This window comes from Bombina bombina, chromosome 4 (assembly GCF_027579735.1).
Source record: "Bombina bombina isolate aBomBom1 chromosome 4, aBomBom1.pri, whole genome shotgun sequence".
Classification (NCBI taxonomy): Eukaryota; Metazoa; Chordata; class Amphibia; order Anura; family Bombinatoridae; genus Bombina; species Bombina bombina.
Genome location: NC_069502.1, coordinates 929,343,200 through 929,363,181, shown reverse-complemented (window position 1 = coordinate 929,363,181; position 19,982 = coordinate 929,343,200). Strand labels below are relative to the sequence as shown.

General features: G+C 41.9%; 1 protein-coding gene across 1 annotated transcript in view; it reads left to right on the top strand.

Moving 5' to 3' along the window:
* Positions 1-19,982, top strand: part of MTHFD1L (methylenetetrahydrofolate dehydrogenase (NADP+ dependent) 1 like) — a 1,099,716-nt gene that overhangs the window by 990,978 nt on the left and 88,756 nt on the right. The window contains exon 23 of the mRNA XM_053711891.1: positions 7,408-7,508. Within this exon, the coding sequence (XP_053567866.1) occupies positions 7,408-7,497 (90 nt within the window). The 3' untranslated portion in view covers positions 7,498-7,508. The remainder of the gene's footprint in view (positions 1-7,407; positions 7,509-19,982) is intronic.

Sequence of the window (19,982 nt, the reverse complement as noted above, 5' to 3'; positions counted from 1 at the left end):
CTGGGGTTAGGTTCCAGAAGGAATGGTTGTAAATCGAAACTGTTGTAAATTGAAACCCAGTTTATAATGTGTCAATGAGAAGTGAGGGAGATAGGTTCCAGGCTCCTCTCAAAATTGTCATAAGTAACACCCAATACATTATTTTTAAAGCTTTAAAATGAAGACTTTAAATGCTAAACATCATTATAAACCTAATAAAATAATGACACAACACAAAATAAATAATTAAACTAAGTTAAATGAACAAAAACATTTTCTAAACAGCATTATAAACCTAATAAAATAAAAACACAACACAGACTTCACTTGCATTTTTCAGCAAACAGTTATTTCTCCAACATAGGTGTGTCCGGTCCACGGCGTCATCCTTACTTGTGGGATATTCTCTTCCCCAACAGGAAATGGCAAAGAGCCCAGCAAAGCTGGTCACATGATCCCTCCTAGGCTCTGCCTTCCCCAGTCATTCTCTTTGCCGTTGTACAGGCAACATCTCCACGGAGATGGCTTAGAGTTTTTTGGTGTTTAACTGTAGTTTTTATTATTCAATCAAGAGTTTGTTATTTTAAAATAGTGCTGGTATGTACTATTTACTCTGAAACAGAAAGGTGATGAAGATTTCTGTTTGTAAGAGGAAAATGATTTAAGCAACCGTTACTAAAATCGATGGCTGTTTCCACACAGGACTGTTGAGAGGAATTAAATTCAGTTGGGGGAAACAGTGAGCAGACTTTTGCTGCTTGAGGTATGACACATTTCTAACAAGACGATGTAATGCTGGAAGCTGTCATTTTCCCTATGGGACCCGGTAAGCCATTTTTATTACATAAGAAAAAAAGGGCTTCACAAGGGCTTTTAAGACTGTAGACATTTTCTGGGCTAAAACGATTGATATATAAGCATATTTTAATACTTCATAGCTTTGAGGAATTATTTTATTCTTGGGAATTATGTAAAATAACCGGCAGGCACTGTATTGGACACCTTATTCTCTAGGGGCTTTCCCTAATCATAGGCAGAGCCTCATTTTCGCGCCTCTATTGCGCACTTGTTTTTGGGAAGCATGACATGCAGATGCATGTGTGAGGAGCTCTGATACATAGAAAAGACTTTCTGAAGGCGTCATTTGGTATCGTATTCCCCTTTGGGCTTGGTTGGGTCTCAGCAAAGCAGATACCAGGGACTGTAAAGGGGTTAAATATAAAAACGGCTCCGGTTCCGTTATTTTAAGAGTTAAAGCTTTCAAATTTGGTGTGCAATACTTTTAAGGCTTTAAGACACTGTGGTGAAATTTTGGTGAATTTTGAACAATTCCTTCATACTTTTTCACATTTGCAGTAAAAGTGTGTTCAGTTTAAAATTTAAAGTGACAGTAACGGTTTTATTTTAAAACGTTTTTTGTACTTTGTTATCAAGTTTATGCCTGTTTAACATGTCTGAACTACCAGATAGACTGTGTTCTGTATGTGGGGAAGCCAAGGTTCCTTCTCATTTAAATAGATGTGATTTATGTGACACAAAATTTAGAGAAAATGATGCCCAAGATGATTCCTCAAGTGAGGGGAGTAAGCATGGTACTGCATCATCCCCTCCTTCGTCTACACCAGTCTTGCCCACACAGGAGGCCCCTAGTACATCTAGTGCGCCAATACTCCTTACTATGCAACAATTAACGGCTGTAATGGATAATTCTATCAAAAACATTTAGCCAAAATGCCCACTTATCAGCGAAAGCGCGACTGCTCTGTTTTAGAAAATACTGAAGAGCATGAGGACGCTGATGATATTGGTTCTGAAGTGCCCCTACACCAATCTGAGGGGGCCAGGGAGGTTTTGTCTGAGGGAGAAATTTCAGATTCAGGGAAAATTTCTCAACAAGCTGAACCTGATGTAATTACATTCAAATTTAAATTGGAACATCTCCGCGCCCTGCTTAAGGAGGTGTTATCTACTCTGGATGATTGTGAGAATTTGGTCATTCCAGAGAAATTATGTAAAATGGACAAGTTCCTAGAGGTCCCGGGGCCCCCCGAAGCTTTTCCTATACCCAAGCGGGTGGCGGACATTGTAAACAAAGAATGGGAAAGGCCCGGCATACCTTTCGTCCCTCCCCCTATATTTAAGAAATTGTTTCCTATGGTCGACCCCAGAAAGGACTTATGGCAGACAGTCCCCAAGGTCGAGGGGGCGGTTTCTACTCTAAACAAACGCACCACTATACCCATAGAAGATAGTTGTGCTTTCAAAGATCCTATGGATAAAAAATTAGAGGGTTTGCTTAAAAAGATGTTTGTTCAGCAAGGTTACCTTCTACAACCAATTTCATGCATTGTTCCTGTCACTACAGCAGCGTGTTTCTGGTTCGATGAACTAGAAAAGGCGCTCAATAAAGATTCTTCTTATGAGGAGATTTTGGACAGAATTCATGCTCTCAAATTGGCTAACTCTTTCACCCTAGACGCCACTTTGCAATTGGCTAGATTAGCGGCGAAAAATTCTGGGTTTGCTATTGTGGCGCGCAGAGCGCTTTTGCTAAAATCTTGGTCAGCGGATGCGTCTTCCAAGAACAAATTGCTTAACATTCCTTTCAAGGGGAAAACGCTGTTTGGCCCTGACTTGAAAGAGATTATTTCTGATATCACTGGGGGCAAGGGCCACGCCCTTCCTCAGGATAGGTCTTTCAAGGCCAAAAATAAACCTAATTTTCGTCCCTTTCGCAGAAACGGACCAGCCCCAAGTGCTACGTCCTCTAAGCAAGAGGGTAATACTTCTCAAGCCAAGCCAGCCTGGAGGCCAATGCAAGGCTGGAACAAAGGTAAGCAGGCCAAGAAACCTGCCACTGCTACCAAGACAGCATGAGATGTTGGCCCCCGATCCGGGACCGGATCTGGTGGGGGGCAGACTCTCTCTCTTCGCTCAGGCTTGGGCAAGAGAGGTTCTGGATCCTTGGGCGCTAGAAATAGTCTCCCAAGGTTATCTTCTGGAATTCAAGGGGCTTCCCCCGAGGGGGAGGTTCCACAGGTCTCAATTGTCTTCAGACCACATAAAAAAACAGGCATTCTTACATTGTGTAGAAGACCTGTTAAAAATGGGAGTGATTCATCCTGTTCCATTAGGAGAACAAGGGATGGGGTTCTACTCCAATCTGTTCGTAGTTCCCAAAAAAGAGGGGAACATTCAGACCAATCTTAGATCTCAAGATCCTAAACAAGTTTCTCAAGGTTCCATCGTTCAAAATGGAAACCATTCGAACAATTCTTCCTTCCATCCAGGAAGGTCAATTCATGACCACGGTGGATTTAAAGGATGCGTATCTACATATTCCTATCCACAAGGAACATCATCGGTTCCTAAGGTTCGCATTTCTGGACAAGCATTACCAGTTTGTGGCACTTCCGTTCGGATTAGCCACTGCTCCAAGAATTTTCACAAAGGTGCTAGGGTCCCTTCTAGCGGTGCTAAGACCAAGGGGCATTGCAGTAGTACCTTACTTGGACGACATTCTGATTCAAGCGTCGTCCCTTCCACAAGCAAAGGCTCACACGGACATTGTCCTGGCCTTTCTCAGATCTCACGGGTGGAAAGTGAACGTAGAAAAAAGTTCTCTATCTCCGTCAACAAGGGTTCCCTTCTTGGGAACAATAATAGACTCCTTAGAAATGAGGATTTTTCTGACAGAGGCCAGAAAATCAAAACTTCTAAACTCTTGTCAAATACTTCATTCTGTTCCTCTTCCTTCCATAGCGCAGTGCATGGAAGTAATAGGTTTGATGGTAGCGGCAATGGACATAGTTCCTTTTGCGCGAATTCATCTAAGACCATTACAACTGTGCATGCTCAGTCAGTGGAATGGGGATTATACAGACTTGTCTCCGACGATACAAGTAGATCAGAGGACCAGAGATTCACTCCGTTGGTGGCTGTCCCTGGTCAACCTGTCACAGGGGATGAGCTTCCGCAGACCAGAGTGGGTCATTGTCACGACCGACGCCAGTCTGGTGGGCTGGGGCGCGGTCTGGGGACCCCTGAAAGCTCAGGGTCTTTGGTCTCGGGAAGAATCTCTTCTCCCGATAAATATTCTGGAACTGAGAGCGATATTCAATGCTCTCAAGGCTTGGCCTCAGCTAGCAAAGGCCAAATTCATACGGTTTCAATCAGACAACATGACGACTGTTGCGTACATCAACCATCAGGGGGGAACAAGGAGTTCCCTGGCGATGGAAGAAGTGACCAAAATCATTCAATGGGCGGAGACTCACTCCTGCCACTTGTCTGCAATCCACATCCCAGGAGTGGAAAATTGGGAAGCGGATTTTCTGAGTCGTCAGACATTTCATCTGGGGGAGTGGGAACTCCATCCGGAAATCTTTGCCCAAATTACTCAGTTGTGGGACATTCCAGACATGGATCTGATGGCCTCTCGTCAGAACTTCAAGGTTCCTTGCTACGGGTCCAGATCCAGGGATCCCAAGGCGACTCTAGTAGATGCACTAGTAGCACCTTGGACCTTCAAACTAGCTTATGTATTCCCGCCGTTTCCTCTCATCCCCAGGCTGGTAGCCAGGATCAATCAGGAGAGGGCATCGGTGATCTTGATAGCTCCTGCGTGGCCACGCAGGACTTGGTATGCAGACCTGGTGAATATGTCATCGGCTCCACCATGGAAGCTACCTTTGAGACGGGACCTTCTTGTTCAAGGTCCGTTCGAACATCCGAATCTCGTCTCACTCCAACTGACTGCTTGGAGATTGAACGCTTGATCTTATCAAAGCGAGGGTTCTCAGATTCTGTCATTGATACTCTTGTTCAGGGCCAGAAAGCCTGTAACTAGAAAAATCTACCACAAAATATGGAAAAAATATATCTGTTGGTGTGAATCTAAAGGATTCCCTTGGGACAAGATAAAAATTCCTAAGATTCTATCCTTTCTTCAAGAAGGTTTGGAGAAAGGATTATCTGCAAGTTCCTTGAAGGGACAGATTTCTGCCTTGTCTGTGTTACTTCACAAAAAGCTGGCAGCTGTGCCAGATGTTCAAGCCTTTGTTCAGGCTCTGGTTAGAATCAAGCCTGTTTACAAACCTTTGACTCCTCCTTGGAGTCTCAATTTAGTTCTTTCAGTTCTTCAGGGGGTTCCGTTTGAACCCTTACATTCCGTTGATATTAAGTTATTATCTTGGAAAGTTTTGTTTTTGGTTGCAATTTCTTCTGCTAGAAGAGTTTCAGAATTATCTGCTCTGCAGTGTTCTCCTCCTTATCTGGTGTTCCATGCAGATAAGGTGGTTTTGCGTACTAAACCTGGTTTCTTCCGAAAGTTGTTTCTAACAAAAACATTAACCAGGAGATAGTCGTGCCTTCTTTGTGTCCGAATCCAGTTTCAAAGAAGGAACGTTTGTTGCTCAATTTGGACGTAGTTCGTGCTCTAAAATTCTATTTAGATGCTACAAAGGATTTTAGACAAACATCTTCCTTGTTTGTTGTTTATTCTGGTAAAAGGAGAGGTCAAAAAGCAACTTCTACCTCTCTCTCTTTTTGGCTTAAAAGCATCATCAGATTGGCTTACGAGACTGCCGGACGGCAGCCTCCTGAAAGAATCACAGCTCATTCCACTAGGGCTGTGGCTTCCACATGGGCCTTCAAGAACGAGGCTTCTGTTGATCAGATATGTAAGGCAGCGACTTGGTCTTCACTGCACACTTTTACTAAATTTTACAAATTTGATACTTTTGCTTCTTCTGAGGCTATTTTTGGAGAAAGGTTTTGCAAGCCGTGGTGCCTTCCATCTAGGTGACCTGATTTGCTCCCTCCCTTCATCCGTGTCCTAAAGCTTTGGTATTGGTTCCCACAAGTAAGGATGACGCCGTGGACCGGACACACCTATGTTGGAGAAAACAGAATTTATGTTTACCTGATAAATTACTTTCTCCAACGGTGTGTCCGGTCCACGGCCCGCCCTGGTTTTTTAATCAGGTCTGATGATTTATTTTCTTTAACTACAGTCACCACGGTATCATATGATTTCTCCTATGCAAATATTCCTCCTTTACGTCGGTCGAATGACTGGGGAAGGCGGAGCCTAGGAGGGATCATGTGACCAGCTTTGCTGGGCTCTTTGCCATTTCCTGTTGGGGAAGAGAATATCCCACAAGTAAGGATGACGCCGTGGACCGGACACACCGTTGGAGAAAGTAATTTATCAGGTAAACATAAATTCTGTTTTCTATGCATTCCAATCTGGACTGATTTATAGACAGGAAGATCTTGTTCCTTTGAAATGTGCTCGATAGCTCAGGTCTGGTTAAACTGATTAATTTCAGCTTGCTTGGCTGCAACACAAACGGACAGCTCCACCTACTGGCTATTTTAATAAATGCACTGCTTCTCAATGCTTTTCAATAGCAGTCACATGACTGGGAAAAAAAGGTTGTTATTCTGAAACGGTGTAAATTGAACCGTTGTAAAACGAGGGCCACCTGTATGTGTATGTATATATATATATATATATAATCTGTGTGTGTGGCACTATCATAGGATGCCACCTTTACCATGAGTCAGTTTTGTAAACTTTCTGCCCTATTAGATCTGCCCCAGTCAACAGCAAGTGCTATTATTATTTAGTGGAACTATCTAGGTGAAACAGCCAAACCACAGTGTGGTGCTGAAGTGCATAGCGCCTGTTGTCTGTTACATCACTCACTGCAGAGTTCCAAACTGCTGCTGGAAGCAACATCAGCACAAGAACTGTATGTTGGGAGCTAAATGAAATAGGTTATTGTGGCTGAGCAGCTGTACACAAGCCTCACATCAACATGTACAATGCCAGGTGTTTGCTGGAGTGGTGTAAAACACCACTGGAATCTGGAGCAATCTAGAGCAATATCTGAAAGTCTGATGGAATCAGGGTGTGGTAGATGCCAGGAGAACGCCAACGTCCCAGAATGCATATTGCCTACTGTAATATTTGGGGAAGGAGGGATAATGTTCTGTTTTTCAGGGTTTAGGCTATACCCCTTATCTCCAGTGTGGAGTTATATTAATGCTGCAGAATACAAAGACATTTTAGACAATTGGGTTCTTCCAACTTAAGTGGAGCGGTATTTTGCGCTTCCGCTAGTGCACTAATTGCGCTATAAGTAAACGTTTTGCACTCGTCGGGTTGCACTGGTATTATGAGTTAAAAATAAAAAGTTATCGCTCTCACGCTAACCTGAAAGTTAAAGCTCTCGCGCAAATAACCTATTCCCCTTAGCAATGATCTGTTATTTAGCGACATATATTTGTAGATAGTGTACCATCTAAGGATGACCTTGAGCACCTTCTGGGTGGTAAGCTATGTGTTTGTGTCTGATGCAGATGTTTGTCTTCAGTGTGTTCATTGTTGTCTATTTTAACATAACTGTTTTATTCCCATAGATGAGCACCATGCCGGGATTACCCACAAGACCCTGTTTTTATGATATTGATCTGGATACTGAGACTGAGGAGGTCAAGGGCTTGTTCTAAGCAGTGGTAAGGTAACTGAAGTTATATGTAAACTTAAACATACTGGGCTTAGTTACAAACAGAGCACAAGACATGCATGGGCATGCAGTTTTAAACAACTTTCCAATTTGCTTTTATCATCCAATTTGCTTTGCTCTCTTTGTATTCTTTGTGCAAAGCTAAACCTAGGTATGCTCATCTGCTAATTTCTAAGCCATTAAACTGCCTCTTATCTCAGTGAGACACTGCTAGTTATGTGTCAAAGATAACGTGCCCACTCCCGTGCCACTGATTGGCTAAAATGCATGTCTGTCAAAAGAACTGAAATAAGGGGGGCAGTCTGCAGAGGCATAGATACAAGGTAATCACAGAGGTAAAAAGTGTATTTATAACAGTGTTGGTTATACAAAACTGGGGAATGGGAAATAAAGGGATTATCTTTTTAAACAATAACAATTCTGGAGTAGACTGTCCCTTTAAGTCCAAAGTTATCTCCTGTGAAGTTATTCATGTTGCTAATTATGAACAATAATAGTTTATTTCAGGTCTTAAAAAACGCTACATTTTACATTGGTATTTTGGATTGCGCTCAAGTGCATCACTTAATTTTGCTTTGATTGAAAAATGTATCTATTCACTTCTAAAGCCAGATTGTGTGTTATTCTTTGCGTGAGATCACACAAACGATAAAGCACCCTATTCTATTGGTTGAGTGCCACTTGTAATGTAGCCAACTGTGTGCATTTTTTCATCTGAAAAATCTATTATACCAGTTTATTGCCAGAGTTGGCAAGGGTCTATGAAGTTTAGTTGCAAGGCACAATATGGGGCAGGCACACAATTTGTTTTGGTAACAAGGAAATAATTATAGGCAGAAAGCAATAGACAGTGCAACTTTACCGCAAGACCAGACAAAATCTATATCAGTCCGATGTATACCCAGTACAGCGTATATGGCAAATAAAAAAACAGAAATGCAATATCAAAGTGTACACCATCTAAATGTCAGAATTTATAAACACTTAGCTCAGTGCCAAAACAGTCTGAGGGTGAATCCCTTCAATGCCGGTTCGGTTGGATCCTTTATTGATCTCCTCCTTGTAGATCCTGCTGTGTACAGAGCAGCTGCTTGTTTATGAGGAACCACCATTTATATAGGGTTCCAAAGTGAACATCATCTAAGATGACATAGACACCGGCTTTGTGTGTACCTACACTCCTCTGTACCAAGCTATGGTGTATCGTGAGTTTATTTTATATTGATTGAAATAAAGGTGAAGTTTTACTAAATACACCGCTTGCCAAGCTTTGATTGTTGCCTTAGTTTTACATACCTGTCTTGTGCTGTATTCCAGATTAAACCCTCCTTTACAGTTATACTTTTGAGTGAGCACCAGGAACCTGCTCAGGTGCTGCACTCAAATCTGCCTTAGAAGCAACAGCTGCAATCCGGAACAACCAGATAAAGGAACAAAAGTGAGTTTAAAGGGACACTGAACCCAATTTTTTGTTTCGTGATTCAAATAGAGCATGCAATTTTAAGCAACTTTCTAATTTACTCCTATTATCAAATTTTCTTCATTCTTTTGCTATCTTTATTTGAAAAATAAGGCATCTAAGCTATTTTTTTGGTTCAGTACTCTGGACAGCACATTTTTATTGGTGGATGAATTTATCCACCAATCAGCAAGGAAAACCCAGGTTGTTCACCAAAAATGGACCGGCATCTAAACTTGCATTTCAAATAAAGATACCAAGAGAATAAAGAAAATTTGATAATAGGAGTAAATTAGAAAGTTGCTTAAAATGTCATGCTCTATCTGAATCATGAAAGAAAACATTTGAGTTCAGTGTCCCTTTAAGTCTTCATTTTCTATGTACTTATACAACTTAATGATCAACTCCCAGGGTGCAAAAAAGTTGACCACGGTGGTGTTCACCAGCTTGACACTTGGGGACATTTGATAAAGATGCCAGTAGGGCATCGAAACGTCATGTTTCTTCTCTGTTTTTAATTATAATTAATAAAAGCTGCTTTTTATGGAACTCCAGAGAGTGCCGTTGTTTTACTGGAAAACTCATATATCTATATACAGTATATATATATATTCGTAAAACAAAATCAGCTAAACTAGTTGACTTCTTAATTTAAAGTACTATAAAACCCCAAAACTTTATTTTGTGGTTCAGATAGAGCATACAGTTTTAAACAACTTCCCAATTATCTTTTATCATCAATTTTTCTTAATTTTCTTGTTATCTTCTGTTGAGAAGCTGGCAGGTAAGTTTGACTGTCCACATGTCTACAGTACTATATGGCGGCAGTTTTGAAGCAGTGTTATACATTAGCAAGAGCACTAGATGGTAGCACAATTTTTTTTATGTAGTGCTCCAGACATGCACACACTACCTATCTAGATATCTCTTTAACAAATAATAAAAAGAGAAAGCAAAATTGTTAATAGAAGTAAATTGGAAACTTTTTTTTAAATTGTATTCTCAAAAAAAAAAAAATGTGGGTATCATGTCCCTTTTAATTCTGTGCTATACTCTTTTAGTGAAACTTCACCACAAAACGTTTCACACACATATATATATATATATATATATATATATATATATATATATATATATACATACATATACATACACACATACATAGGTACACAAACATATATATTGCATACACACCTTTGACCTTCCCAGTACCACTTATTATCATAAGCAATATTCCTTTAATTCTGCCACAAAACCTTTCACTATTAAGTCTTTTTCCTAAGTATAAAGTCTAAATATTACTTAAATCGTTCATTGCCATACCATTTGTATGTATTTTGTTATGCAAACTAGCCAACAATAATTGCTTACTTCAGGTCTAAAAAATGCTACATTTTACATTTGTATTTTGAATATAGCCCAAGCACAACATATTACTGACCTCTTGTAAGATGAGCAGTTTGCGCGCACTAATAGCGCCCTGTAGTATCCAAAAAAAGTATAGCGTGTATATAACACTTACAACCGCGTTAAGATGCTTTGGTTAACATTTTTGACCATCCACTTGTAACAACAGATTGTGTTATTTGCACAAGATAGCGCACCCTGCTATACTATCTATTATATTTAACAGAGAACCGAAAATACCTTTTTACTGTTTTCTTCATAAATGGAAAGAGTCCACAGCTGTATTTATTACTTCTGGGAAATAAGAACCTGGCGACCAGGAGGAGGCAAAGGCACCCCAGCCAAAGGCTTAAATACTCCTCCCACTCCCCTCATCCCCCAGTCATTCTTTGCCTTTCGTCCCGGGAGGTTGGCAGAGAAGTGTCAGAATTTGTTTTGTCTCTTATGGAGGGTAGTACTCTTCAACATGGGACGGGAGTGTTAAGTAATACTGTCAGCCTCTCAGTGAGAGCTTGAATGAAAGTTAGAGTCCGGAGATGCAGGGTGAGTCTTTCTACAAAACCATCCCAACTCATATTAACAGCTCCACAAGCAATCTGTGTTGTCGAACTTTGCTTCGTTGCCTGCTTTCTTCTTTCAAGTCCATGGCGGAGGCGCTGCTACTATTCGTCACACTTGAAGGGCCGTGTTCCTGTTCCACAGAGTAGAGTCCGGTAAGATCGTTTCAAGTTACTTCATCTGAATGTACTGTATCGTATTTGTTTCCTGTAAGGTACCATCCTGCGGGACTTATTAAGTCTAAACAATAGGGTCTCAGTGAGGCTCCTTTGCTTTTTGGAATTGAGGGTTAATATCTCCGGAGGGGGATTATTGAACAGGGTTTTTATTTTTTTAATTATGTTATGTGATTCAATCTGCTTATGTGTAGTGTTAACTGGGCTCTTGGATTAGAACATAGGGGCCTTTGGAAGTGATGCAACCTTTTGGTTGGGCGTGCTTTTTTGGACTGTACGGTTCACCTTGTGACGTGTTTACATTCTGGTCTTCCATTTCCGCATTCCTGACCGTGTGGCGACTGAAAAATTCGGGTCTGCTAGAGTCTGGTTCTAGGTGGTGGTGAGTGCCCCAGCCATTGTGGGTGTCAGGTGCTGTTTAGATTTTTCTTTAGTCCTTATTATTATATTCTCTATCCAGTTATGGAGGATACTGATGCTGAGACTGTTTAAATTTCAGATTCTTCGACTTGTGAAGAATGCGAATTGGCCCCGTTGACACAGGTCAATCATTTATGTTCGATATGCCATATTAGAGCGCCTTGTTCCTCGGGCTCGGGGAATCAAGGGTACGCTGAGCCATCCGCCTCTGGGGGCTCTGTCCTCCGAGAGGCGAGTTCTCTACCGCTCCCTACTACTACACATGTGGGTAACCCAGATTATGTTTATCAGGTTTGTTCCCCCAAGAGGTTCAGCTCGTTTTTGCTTTCACATATTTTTGGTGATTATGCATCTGCAAAGCCCAGACGTTTATTTGCGTTTGTGTTCGTGCCTGATTGTCCCGGGTCTCCCGGCCTTGGGTGGGCCTATACAGTTCCCTGTGGGTGTAACTGTCCCTGAGTGTTGTGCATTTCGTTACAGAATAGCGCGCCTTCGCATTTTACTCACACGTTTTTGAGTTACTAGAGGATCCTATCCTTAACGGATACGTGAATCCGCAGTAGTCTGCTTCGAATGGTTCACCACATTAGACATGTGGAGATGGCGTAATCTCCTGATTGTCGGTTGTTGAGATCCTTCCCAGTTTTTGTTGGAAGATCAGGGTTCCGTCTGGCTGGTCTTGCGGGTATGCCTGTTCTTCTTAGGGGTTTGCCTACGGGCTGCCTTATATTTTCTTTTATCCGTTTAGGATGACTTTTATTTTGATTATATGTTTCCTTCGGGAACTATCTTTGGGATCGATTCTCGCTGTTTACTTCTGCGGAAGTTGTTTAGGGACATGTTAGTCCTATGTTTTGTCTGTTATTCTCGTCCCCTCTGAGGGAGGATTTTAGGCAGCTTGACAGTTATGGCCCTGTTTCAGGCTGGTCCTGCTGGGGTTCAGATCTTCTGTCTCGTAGCCTGTTCAGACATGTGGCACCTGTTCTGCCTGGCTGGTCCGGTCTAGGCGCTGAGTGCTTACTTTATTATTTATGTTTCTTGCTTTTATTTTACAAGTTTCAGCTAAGCATTCTAACGAGGACTCATGGGTCCGTGAGGCTGGAAGGATTGTTTCAGTCCTTATTGAGCCTTCAGTTGGTTGACTGGGTCAGCGGCGCTTCACTGTGCCACTCCTTTTGCTTCCGATTCTCTCGGGACCTAGAGTATTCTTCCTCACGTGGGAGGATAGTGGGTTTGGCGCCTCCTTACCGCCGGTTTAAGGCGGTTTGGCCTTTCGGAGGCTCTAGGAATTGTCCTGTAGGATGTGTTCCTTCCCTGGTTCTCTTGTCAGTGAGACCTTTGCATTCAGTTCCTCTATAGCTTGGGTATTGTTTTCCCAAAAGTAATGAATGCAGCTGTGGACTCTTTCCATTTATAAAGAAAAACATAAATTATGCTTACCTGATCATTTTCTTTTCTTCAGATGGAAAGAGTCCACAGCTCCCCACCCATATTTTTTATGTGGGGCATCTGTATTTTTATTTCTTCTGGTACCTTTTCACCCTGATATTTCTTCTACTGTTCCTTGTTCCTCGGCAGAATGATTGGGGGATGAGGGGAGTGGGAGGAGTATTTAAGCCTTTGAATGGGGTGTCTATTGCCTCCTCCTGGTGGCCAGGTTCTTATTTAAAATTATCGGGTAAGCATAATTTATGTTTTTCTACGTATTTAGTAATTATACCACCTTTATCATTTTATTGAAAATATCACTGTATAACCCCTTAAGGACCAGCGACGTACCCTGTATGTCGCTGGCCTTTTTTTGGGACTTGATTGTTTTATAGTGCGGTCTTGCCACCAGCGTTGAGACTGCTCTATTCCACAAAGCCTGCTGGAGGGAGTGCATTAATAGCGTGTTCTTGCTAGACTTGTGCTATTATGTCCTGAAAAAACCCTTAACAACCAGTGACATACAGGGTACATTGTGGTCATTAAGGGGTTATATAAAGATAGTTATTGGACACCTTGGCAAAAAAATTGCCACTGTTAAGCAGCTTAGCTGTTGCTTAAAGGGACATGAAACCCAAAATGTTTCTTTCATCATTCGGATAGAGAATACAGTTTTAAACATTTCAATTTACTTTTATTATTTAATTTGCTTCATTTGTCAGATATCCTTTTTTAAAGAAATAGCAATGCACATGGGTGAGCCAATCACACGAGGCATCCATGAGCAGCCACCAATCAGCAGCTGACATAATAGAAGTAAACTGGAAAGTTGTTTAAAATTACATGTCCTTTTAACAGTTGTATTATACTTACAATCTTAGCACATTCTTAGATCAAGAGCACTATCTCTCTATATCTATTCTCTTTCTCTCCCTCTCCATATACGATGAATGGACAACTGAGACGCTTGCTTTTTTGTCTGTAGGTAGTTTCCTTATGAGAGATGTAGTCATAGAACAAATTAGGAGAGTTGCTTCACATATGCAGGCACATCAGCACTAGAAAGCAGAGAAGGCTAGATTTCAACATGGCAGCACCCTTGACTAATGTCCATTTTAAAATATTTTTAAAAATACCCATTTTCTCCAACATTGGTGTGTCCGGTCCACGGCGTCATCCTTACTTGTGGGATATTCTCTTCCCCAACAGGAAATGGCAAAGAGTCCCAGCAAAGCTGGTCACATGATCCCTCCTAGGCTCCGCCCACCCCAGTCATTCTCTTTGCCGTTGCACAGGCAACATCTCCACGGAGATGGTTAAGAGTTTTTTGGTGTTTAAATGTAGTTTTATTCTTCTATCAAGTGTTTGTTATTTTAAAATAGTGCTGGTATGTACTATTTACTCTGAAACAGAAAAGGATGAAGATTTCTGTTTGTAAGAGGAAGATGATTTTAGCAGACAGTAACTAAAATCGATTGCTGTTTCCACACAGGACTGTTGAGATGAAGTAACTTCAGTTGGGGGAAACAGTTAGCAGTCTTTTCTGCTTAAGGTATGACTAGCCATATTTCTAACAAGACCATGTAATGCTGGAAGGCTGTCATTTCCCCTCATGGGGACCGTAAGCCATTTTCTTAGTTAAACATAAAAGAATAAAGGGCTTCAAAAAGGGCTTAAAAACTGGTAGACATTTTTCTGGGCTAAAACGATTGCTTTACTAGGCATATTATGCAGATTCTAACTAATTATTGGTATTATAATCTTGGGGAACGTTTAGAAAAACGGCAGGCACTGTGTTGGACACCTTTTTCAGATGGGGGCCTTTCTAGTTATAGACAGAGCCTCATTCTGGGACTGTATAGGGGTTAAATGTAAAAACGGCTCCGGTTCCGTTAATTTAAGGGTTAAAGCTGAAATTTGGTGTGCAATACTTTTAATGCTTTAAGACACTGTGGTGAAATTTTGGTGAATTTTGAACAATTCCTTCATACTTTTTCACATATTCAGTAATAAAGTGTTTTCAGTTTGAAATTTAAAGTGACAGTAACAGTTTTATTTTAAAACGTTTTTTGTGCTTTGTTGACAAGTTTAAGCCTGTTTAACATGTCTGTACCATCAGATAAGCTATGTTCTATATGTATGAAAGCCAATGTGTCTCCCCATTTAAATTTATGTGATAATTGTGCCATAGTGTCCAAACAAAGTAAGGACAGTAATGCCACAGATAATGATATTGCCCAAGATGATTCCTCAAATGAGGGGAGTAAACATGATACTACATCATCCCCTACTGTGTCTACACCAGTTATGCCCACACAGGAGGGCCCCTAGTACATCTAGTGCGCCAATACTTATTACCATGCAACAATTAACGGCTGTAATGGATAACTCCATAGCAAATCTTTTATCCAAAATGCCTACTTATCAGAGAAAGCGCGATTGCTCTGTTTTAAACACTGAAGAGCAAGAGGACGCTGATGATAACTGTTCTGACATACCCTCACACCAATCTCAAGGGGCCATGAGGGAGGTTTTGTCTGATGGAGAAATTTCAGATTCAGGAAAAATTTCTCATCAAGCTGAACCTGATGTTGTGACATTTAAATTTAAATTAGAACATCTCCGCGCACTGCTTAAGGAGGTGTTATCTACTCTGGATGATTGTGACAATTTGGTCATTCCAGAGAAATTATGTAAGATGGACAAGTTCCTAGAGGTTCCGGTGCCCCCGACGCTTTTCCTATACCCAAGCGGGTGGCAGACATAGTAAATAAAGAGTGCGAAAGGCCCGGCATACCTTTTGTCCCCCCCCCCCCCCCCTATATTTAAGAAATTATTTCCTATAGTCGACCCCAGAAAGGACTTATGGCAGACAGTCCCCAAGGTCGAGGGGGCGGTTTCTACTCTAAACAAACGCACTACTATTCCTATCGAAGATAGTTGTGCTTTCAAAGATCCTATGGATAAGAAATTAGAGGGTTTGCTTAAAAAGATTTTTGTACAGCAAGGTTACCTTCTACAACCAATTTCATGCATTGTTCCTGTCACTACGGCAGCGTGTTTCTGGTTCGAGGAACTAGAAAAATCGCTCAGTAAAGAATCTTCGTATGAGGAGGTTATGGACAGAGTTCAAGCACTTAAATTGGCTAACTCTTTTGTTTTAGATGCCGCTTTGCAATTAGCTAGATTAGCGGCGAAAAATTCAGGGTTTGCTGTCGTGGCGCGCAGAGCGCTTTGGCTAAAGTCTTGGTCAGCGGATGTGTCTTCCAAGACGAAATTGCTTAACATTCCTTTCAAAGGTAAAACATTATTTGGACCTGATTTGAAAGAGATTATTTCAGACATCACTGGGGGAAAGGGCCACGCCCTCCCACAGGATAGGTCTTTTAAGGCTAAAAATAAGCCTAATTTTCGTCCCTTTCGCAGAAACGGACCAGTCTCTAATTCTGTATCCTCTAAGCAAGAGGGTAATACTTCACAACCCAAACCAGCCTGGAAACCAATGCAAGGCTGGAACAAGGGTAAGCAGGCCAAGAAGCCTACCACTGCTACCAAAACAGCATGAAGGGATAGCCCCCGGATCGGGGGCCCGGATCTAGTGGGGGGCAGACTTTCTCTCTTTGCTCAGGCTTGGGCAAGAGATGTTCAGGATCCTTGGGCGCTAGAAATAGTTTCTCAAGGTTATCTCCTGGAATTCAAGGAACTACCCCCAAGGGGAAGGTTCCACAGGTCTCAATTATCTTCAAACCAAATAAAGAGACAGGCATTCTTACATTGTGTAGAAGACCTGTTAAAGATGGGAGTGATACATCCAGTTCCAATAAGAGAACAAGGAATGGGATTTTATTCCAATCTGTTCATAGTTCCCAAAAAAAGAGGGAACATTCAGACCAATTTTGGATCTAAAGATCCTAAACAAATTTCTCAGGGTACCATCGTTCAAAATGGAAACTATTCGAACGATCCTACCTACTATCCAGGAAAATCAATTTATGACTACCGTGGATTTAAAGGATGCGTACCTACATATTCCTATCCACAAGGAACATCATCAGTTCCTAAGGTTCGCTTTTCTGGACAAGCATTACCAGTTTGTGACACTTCCATTTGGATTAGCCACTGCTCCAAGGATTTTCACAAAGGTACTAGGGTCCCTTCTAGCGGTTCTAAGACCAAGGGGCATTGCAGTAGTACCTTACTTGGACGACATCCTGATTCAAGCGTCGTCCCTGTCAAAAGCAAAGGCTCATACGGACATCGTCCTAGCCTTTCTCAGATCTCACGGATGGAAGGTGAACAAAGAAAAAAAGTTCTCTGTCCCCGTCAACAAGAGTTCCCTTCTTGGGAACAATAATAGATTCCTTAGAAATGAGGATTTTTCTGACAGAGGTCAGAAAATCAAAACTTCTAAGCTCTTGTCAAGTACTTCATTCTGTTCCTCGTCCTTCCATAGCGCAGTGCATGGAAGTAATAGGATTGATGGTTGCAACAATGGACATAGTTCCTTTTGCACAAATTCATCTAAGACCATTACAACTGTGCATGCTCAGACAGTGGAATGGGGGATTATACAGACTTGTCTCCGATTCAAGTAGATCAAAAGACCAGAGATTCACTCAGTTGGTGGCTGACCCTGGACAATCTGTCACAGGGAATGAGCTTCCGCAGACCAGAGTGGGTCATTGTCACGACCGACGCCAGCCTAGTGGGCTGGGGCGCGGTCTGGGAATCCCTGAAAGCTCAGGGTCTATGGTCTCGGGAAGAGTCTCTTCTCCCGATAAACATTCTGGAACTGAGAGCGATATTCAATGCTCTCAGAGCTTGGCCTCAACTAGCAAAGGCCAAATTCATAAGGTTTCAGTCAGACAACATGACGACCGTTGCATATATCAATCATCAGGGGGGAACAAGGAGTTCCCTGGCGATGAAAGAAGTGACCAAGATAATTCAATGGGCGGAGGATCACTCCTGCCACTTGTCTGCGATCCACATCCCAGGAGTGGAAAATTTGGAAGCGGATTTTCTGAGTCGTCAGACATTCCATCCGGGGGAGTGGGAACTCCATCCGGAAATCTTTGCCCAAATAACTCAATTATGGGGCATTCCAGACATGGATCTGATGGCGTCTCGTCAGAACTTCAAGGTTCCTTCCTACGGGTCCAGATCCAGGGATCCCAAGGCGACCCTAGTAGATACACTAGTAGCACCTTGGACCTTCAACCTAGCTTATGTATTCCCACCGTTTCCTCTCATCCCCAGGCTGGTAGCCAGGATCAATCAGGAGAGGGCCTCGGTGATCTTGATAGCTCCTGCATGGCCACGCAGGACTTGGTATGCAGACCTGGTGAATATGTCATCGGCTCCACCATGGAAGCTACCTTTGAGACAGGACCTTCTTGTTCAGGGTCCATTCTAACATCCGAATCTGGTTTCCCTCCAACTGACGGCTTGGAGATTGAACGCTTGATTTTATCAAAGCGTGGGTTTTCAGATTCTGTAATAGATACTCTGATTCAGGCTAGAAAGCCTGTAACTAGAAAAATTTACCATAAAATATGGAAAAAATATATCTGTTGGTGTGAATCTAAAGGATTCCCATGGAACAAGATAAAAATTCCTAAGATTCTATCCTTTCTACAAGAAGGTTTGGAGAAAGGATTATCTGCAAGTTCTCTGAAGGGACAGATCTCTGCTTTATCTGTTTTACTTCACAAAAGACTGGCAGCTGTGCCAGATGTTCAAGCATTTGTTCAGGCTCTGGTTAGGATCAAGCCTGTTTACAGACCTTTGACTCCTCCCTGGAGTCTAAATCTAGTTCTTTCAGTTCTTCAAGGGGTTCCGTTTGAACCCTTACATTCCGTAGATATTAAGTTATTATCTTGGAAAGTTTTGTTTTTGGTTGCAATTTCTTCTGCTAGAAGAGTTTCAGAGTTATCTGCTCTTCAGTGTTCTCCGCCCTATCTGGTGTTCCATGCAGATAAGGTGGTTTTGCGTACTAAGCCTGGTTTTCTTCCGAAAGTTGTTTCCAACAAAAATATTAACCAGGAGATAGTTGTAACTTCTTTGTGTCCGAATCCAGTTTCAAAGAAGGAACGTTTGTTACACAATTTGGACATAGTCCGTGCTCTAAAATTCTATTTAGAGGCTACTAAAGATTTCAGACAAACATCTTCCTTGTTTGTTGTTTATTCTGGTAAAAGGAGAGGTCAAAAAGCGACTTCTACCTCTCTTTCCTTTTGGCTTAAAAGCATTATCCGATTGGCTTATGAGACTGCCGGACGGCAGCCTCCTGAAAGAATCACAGCTCACTCCACTAGGGCTGTGGCTTCCACATGGGCCTTCAAGAACGAGGCTTCTGTTGACCAGATATGTAAGGCAGCGACTTGGTCTTCACTGCACACTTTTGCCAAATTTTACAAATTTGATACTTTTGCTTCTTCGGAGGCTATTTTTGGGAGAAAGGTTTTGCAAGCCGTGGTGCCTTCCATTTAGGTGACCTGATTTGCTCCCTCCCTTCATCCGTGTCCTAAAGCTTTGGTATTGGTTCCCACAAGTAAGGATGACGCCGTGGACCGCACACACCATTGTTGTATAAAACATAATTTATGCTTACCTTATAATTTACTTTCCCCCCCGGGTGTGTCCGGTCCACGGCCCGCCCTGGTTTTTTTAATCAGGTTTGATTAATTATTTTCTCTAACTACAGTCACCACGGTATCATATGGTTTCTCCTATATATATTTCCTCCTGTCCGTCGGTCGAATGACTGGGGTGGGCGGAGCCTAGGAGGGATCATGTGACCAGCTTTGCTGGGACTCTTTGCCATTTCCTGTTGGGGAAGAGAATATCCCACAAGTAAGGATGACACCGTGGACCGGACACACCGTTGGAGAAAGTAATTTATCAGGTAAGCATAAATTCTGTTTTTTTTCTTTCTGCGTTTCTGAGGCACAGTCAAAGTTATAAAAAGAAACATGTCTAAGCCCTTTTCTCCACTTTGAATGCAGGTTTGGACAAGCG